At 38.8% G+C, this 6000-nt stretch overlaps 1 protein-coding gene across 2 annotated transcripts in view; it reads right to left on the reverse strand.

Moving 5' to 3' along the window:
- Window positions 1-703, reverse strand: part of RERE (arginine-glutamic acid dipeptide repeats) — a 181437-nt gene extending 180734 nt beyond the window's left edge. For both annotated transcript variants that reach the window (XM_082328890.1, XM_082328889.1), the window contains exon 1: window positions 323-703. In XM_082328890.1, coding sequence (XP_082185016.1) covers window positions 323-647 — 325 coding nt within the window. In that variant the 5' untranslated portion in view covers window positions 648-703. The remainder of the gene's footprint in view (window positions 1-322) is intronic.
- Window positions 704-6000: the final 5297 nt, after the last annotated feature.

Below are 6000 nucleotides of genomic sequence, written 5' to 3' on the forward strand. Positions count from 1 at the left end.
TGCTTCATCCAATTCAGTTTGAAATTCCCCGGGACAGATTCCATATGATACACAGATAATTAATGCAGTAGAAAGAAAAAAGCGTGGCTCTTTTTCAAAGGGGAGCTAAGCTCATTCCAACAAATCAGATATTACAAGATATAGTCAAAAGTTTTTGCATGCATATCCATATTTGTCTCCAATGGAAATATGGCAACCTGCCCCAAGGACAATCATAATTTAAATTAACAGACAGCACATTGTGCTGTCTGCTGCAGCCAACTAAGAGGTAGCTCTGGTGCTCAGTTACTTTCAAAGGAAATGTAACATAAGAATTTCTTACCTCCAGGCCTGTACACAACATCATCCTCTGTGATAAAGGACGTTATTTCACCGTTGTCTGTTCTCTCATATCGGGACTTCTTCTTGGGTGGTTTCTTTTTGCTTTTCTTTGTGGACTCCTCTGTGGTGGCACTGTTGTTGTCATTGTCCTCATCTTCACTATGGTCACTTTCCGCATAATTCTTGGCGCCTCCTTCCAACGTACAGCTCCGTCGAGGACGCGAGTTCTCACTCTCCCTCACCTTGTCTCTCTTGTCTCGCTCCTTATCCCGGTCTCTATCCCTGTCCTTCTCTTTGTCTTTGTCTTTTTCTTTGTCCGCTGTCATGATTCGCCACGTGCCTTCTTCTGTCCTCTCACGGCTGGGCCTCCGTGAAAGGTAGACAGTGAGCCTGGGCTTCAGTCTTCTGAATTTCTCACTCAAATCCAGGAAAAATTCAACCACTCCAACAACCCCAGCGTTTTAAAAAGGTTCTTGAAGGGAGAGGAAGGGGAGAAAGAGGGGAAAAGTCCATGTTAATATTCAAATTTTTTCAATTTCTGTAAATAAAAATTAAACACAAGGAAAACCCCACATCCTAAAGCAATTCAGCACAGAAAACACAAAACCGTAAAATACAAGGCAGTCTTTTGAAGCATTCATAGAAATGATAACTTATGAAGTGTCTGTAAAATGTTTGAAGCTATCTCCATCCTCAAAAAGATCTCAACGCCATAAAAAATTCTTTTGTTCACTACAGAAGTATAATAACTGCTTGCACGGGAACTGCTCACTGAGAACACATCATTTTTATACCTGAAGCTGAACAGGAAACCTGAAAGTGAAAAAAACATTTAGGAAGGGACAAGTGCAAGAAAGGAAGAATCTACAACTTTTTTTCCTTGAAGCAAATGAAAAAGTTTAGCAAATGGCTGTGTTGTTTTACATCTCAGCACCACTAGCAACGGATGCCCTACAAAGCTGGTACGGAGTAAAGAATGCCATCTGCCACCTCAGGGCAATCTGTCGGGAAGTCTTTCCCGTACCCTGCTTTTCCAAAAATAGAGCTAACCTGTAATCCCCAGATTACAGGAATGAATTAATTGAAACCAAAGCAAACCATAGTAGTTAGAAGTGCACTAACAAAATCTGCTTTTCCATATATCAAAAAAACAACCTTTCATGCTTGCTTTACCAGTAACAGAGCACATGGAGATGGATTTTATAACTCATCACCTTCACACACTCAGTTACCTGCTAGGGAATAGGAAGGGAAGAGATAATCCTATGTTTTTACTTCCCTGATCATTTAATCAGTACAGTTAACATCAACTGCAGGGCAGCTAAGCACCGCACAGCCACTTGCTAACTCCCCTCCAGTACCCTGCAGCTGGGGTCTGGATTAATTCCCCATCAGACACTATTACTGTACCTCAGTCAAATGAAAGGTAAAGAATACCGGCCCTACGCATTTATATCCTTTATTCTTTTGACTCAAAATCGAGAGTTTCCTTAAAATGTCCTTTCTATTGGTCAAATCAAAGTGATCTGGACTGACAGGTTGCATGATACGTGTTTGAGTGACAGCCAGCAGCACATACATTAGTATTTCTGGTACCTTTTCTGGAAAGGCTCTAGTGAATTTGCACTGATCAAAGTACTTGCAAGTGCCTTTTAATATTGCTCAATAGCAGCAGTCTGGACAGTTACAGCTACTACTGAAGAATCATAACATAACATTTTTTCCTGTAAATATTCATGAAAGAAGGATATTTCAAGAAGGGTGAATCCAACATACAAAGGTAAGTTACCTTTTCCCCCCTAGTTCACCAATTCAGGATAAAGCTGAATTTACCCACATCCAATTCATAAGTTTTGAGGAAGCTACTATTTGGTGCAACTTGAAATTAGTCCACTGTGTAGAATACTACAGCATGAAAGTCGGGGACCTAAGAAGACTGGAAGTTCATGCATTAAGCATCTGAAACTACATTAGAGGAGGAAAAAGATTATTTTGATTTTTAAGAAGTCAGTGATCCTGTGTATTTGAAATTTCTTCACTCTTACATGAATCTAAGACTATAATATTCTTGTCCCTGTTGACTACTACTTCCAGCTATGGAAATAGCCAAAGAGAGACAAATTGCTTTTGCTGATACAATTCAGGCTGCAACTTGAAACTCGCCAGCATTTCCTGAATGAACCAATCATCCAGGTAGGAAATTTCTATTTTCTTTCCTCCTTATAGCAGCTGCCATCATTCTGATAACAGACGAGGGGAATCCAACGAAACTCCGGTAGAGGAGACTACAATGAACCTGTCAATTGCCAGAGAAGTTGCAGACAACAGTGATAGCAATGGCCTACAGGGACTCAATAAGAAATGTCTTAAATTTCAAGAGGCTAGGAAATTCCCCAGTAGCAAGCTTCAGGGTTTTTTCTATTGTTGTTGATACAAAATTCACTTTAGAGAGTAAATAATCTGTTCATTTCAAATGAAAACTGATTACTTTCCCAGGGCAATCTAAAAATTACAAGTAGTGGCATCTCAACCTACGTATAAGACATCTTTGTGTGTTTTAGTGATTAGAAACAAAAGGATATAGGATACACCTAAAGTTTTATTCAATGACCTCTAAGGATGGATAAAATCCAGCCACTTTTGATTATTCTTATATACTTAGCCCCACTTCTCAAAGACTCAATTTTTTGAGTTAGGTACAAAAACATAAGAAACTGAAGCCTAAACAAAAAAGTTGTTCTTCTCAGAGCTTTTTCCATTGCTTCTCGTCTTACTTGCAGGATATCACTACACTCTCCTGTTTATTAAAACTTGAATGTTGTTTACCAGTTAATTTTGGAGAACTTAAAAGGAAAAAAGCCAAGGAGCAAGTCCTTTTGTCTTGTTTTCAGTGAAGTCAAGAATGTTTCAGCAGCATCTAAGAAGCACTTGCACAGCCCAGTATCACTAAGGTACAACACAATATGGAACTCTGCTCACGTGCAAATATACATCTTACATTTACCACTTAGGTTCACTACCAGCATAGGTACCACTGGTTCTTAAGGTTATGCAAGGTCTGAGTTGCACAAAACCACGATGGAAAAACACTTTCTATCCATTTCATTTTCCAATCATGCTAACAACACTTAGCATATGCATAGGTAGCGACTAAATACACTGCAGCTATAACCAAATGAATTTTTATGTTCCCCCATCACTTCTTTGACAATAGCCACTGTCTAGCTTACAAAGGCAAGCAGACGCTACTTTCAGGAAACAACTCTTAGGACAGTCCCATCTGTACGCAGCCTATGTATTCTCTTCAGCTCTCTCTCCTGATGATACAGATGATACAGCAGAATTTTTATGATAGAATTATCACAACTTTTATCAAGAGACTTAAGTCAAGTGTCCATAAAGAAGCTGCATCGGCTTTTATTTCCTCCCTCAAGGGTGGAAGTGTATCTTCCAAGTGGAAGATCTCAGTATCACCAACTTTTCAACACTATGGAAGATCACACCCCTCTTCTGACACAGCCAACTGCAGCACAAGCACCTACCTTTGAATGCAAAGTGCAAAATGTCCTTGTTTTTAAAAAAAAAAAATTCCAAGTTATAAAAAAAAAAAAAAAATAATCCATCAGCCACCACAATAGTTCATTACTGGGGATGGGTGGCAAACCACAGAAAAAGCAGGCTTGAAACCTGGCCAGCTACAGCATTTTTTCCTCGAAGCCTGAAGAGGAAAACTTAAGAAGGTGCCAACCAGCTCATATCTCTAAACATAAAGGAAAAAGGAATTTAAAGTTCCTGTCTGAAGGAAAAACAAAGTTGATTAGTAACTGACAGATAATTCATCCGTATTAATTTTATCTGCATCCTGAAACTCTATCTGCATTCTGAGCTCTTCCTCGTACTCTCTAAGTCTCAAGGAACCAGAGTTGTGCAAATAATTCTGAAAAAGCAGCCACAATTTCAGTGCAAGCTGCTCCTTGCCAAACTTCAGGATGAAAGTAAATGTCAAGTGAACCATTTTACACTAGTGGAGTCTGTTTAAGGGTCAACACCACATCAAATACGCAGTGACCTCCGTACGGCTGGTGGGGAAATCACTTTACAGAAGTAGCATACCAAATGCGCTTCCCCTTACTCTATTTTTCTGTCTTCCCCAACACTTTTTATGGGCATTGGCAAAACCAACTTGCCAGCAGAGAGAAAATCCCTCTTCACAACCTGCCACGAAGTGCAAGCTGAGAAGCCTCCGAACGTCAGGGGTCACACGCTGCAGAGGAAGCCCTGATGAATTCTGGTTCGCACCGTTCACGAACAAGAACAAACACTGCAGGACTTAACACAACTCTCCACATAGCTGCAGATTTAAGTCCTTGTTGTGTGTCTCAGATTAAATTCAAACAAAGTACTTCAAAGGTTTTTATTACCAGTCCAATTATTATGGGGGGGTTTCTTTCTTTTTTTTTTGCACAGCAAAGTTCTGCATAGAGGAGTAACACTGAATAAATAAACACTATGTTCATAATGATTTAGTTTACTGTAGGGCTGTGCAAGAATTTGCATATACCACAATTTCCTCAGTCTGTTCATCTATGAAATTTCCAGCTACAAATATAGCAAAATTGCCACCCTCCTCCTAGCTCCTGTTTCAGAAAAACTCATAGAAAAGTAATTTTCATAGCCAATGTATTTATGAACAGTACAGAAAGCCTCTTCATCTAACCAGTCTCTATCTAGTTCGACTAGCATTAAAAGGCAAGTGATGAAACTCATCACAAGCACTATTCAACTTTCTTACACAAATATACCACATTTCCAAGACTATTTTACAAAAAAAAAAATATTCCACCTCAAAAATATTGCAGGATTAAACCAACATCATCATGAAACAATGACCACTTTTGTCTCTAAGAATAAAGCAGTCACATAACCTTAAGGGTAGTTGCACCACAACTAGGAAAAAAAAAAAAAAAAAACCACCAGCGGCAAGCTACTGTTACATGACCTCGACTGCGTAGCAGCAATACAGGACTACCAGAAGAGCAAAGAAAAATTGTTTTATCAGCAACCACCTAATTAAGATTAAGCCATTATTACCACAGGGAAGTATTTGATAAATAATCTTTATTATTTAAGCAATGATCCAAATATGTTTTAAAGAGTCCAAGATATATTTTGCCTCTACAGTGAAATACAACATTTCCCCTTGCTACCTCCCCACTTTTTATTTACTAACACCAGAAACCAAAAGCAAATAGCAATTTATAAATAGAAGCATACACCCAACGTTTGGAAGGATCTCTTCAATCGTAAGAGCAGGACTGTGATACTGCATCATCCAAACTCAAGCATTTGCATTTCATCTCACACATTCTTACTTCACCCACCAACCACACTGGAACTGGAGAATACTACCAACTCCATATTCCAAAGCTATAATGTTGCCTAATCACTCTTGACCAAAATGTAAATACTGTGAAAACACATCCGCTGACTCAACATTATTCATCAGTTACAGATGCTGTAGTGGGTTAAGCACTTTTATCATTCTATATGTAATTATGCATGAATATGGAACCCATAAAACTAACACCATCACAAAAATTAAAAAGATATTGCGAGCCTTCTTTTTTGCTCTCTAAAGTAAACTGGGATAATACATAGTGTATACTGCCAAATACAGTA

The sequence above is a fragment of the Platalea leucorodia genome, assembly GCF_965183815.1.
Source record: "Platalea leucorodia genome assembly, chromosome: 17".
Lineage (NCBI taxonomy): Eukaryota > Metazoa > Chordata > Aves > Pelecaniformes > Threskiornithidae > Platalea > Platalea leucorodia.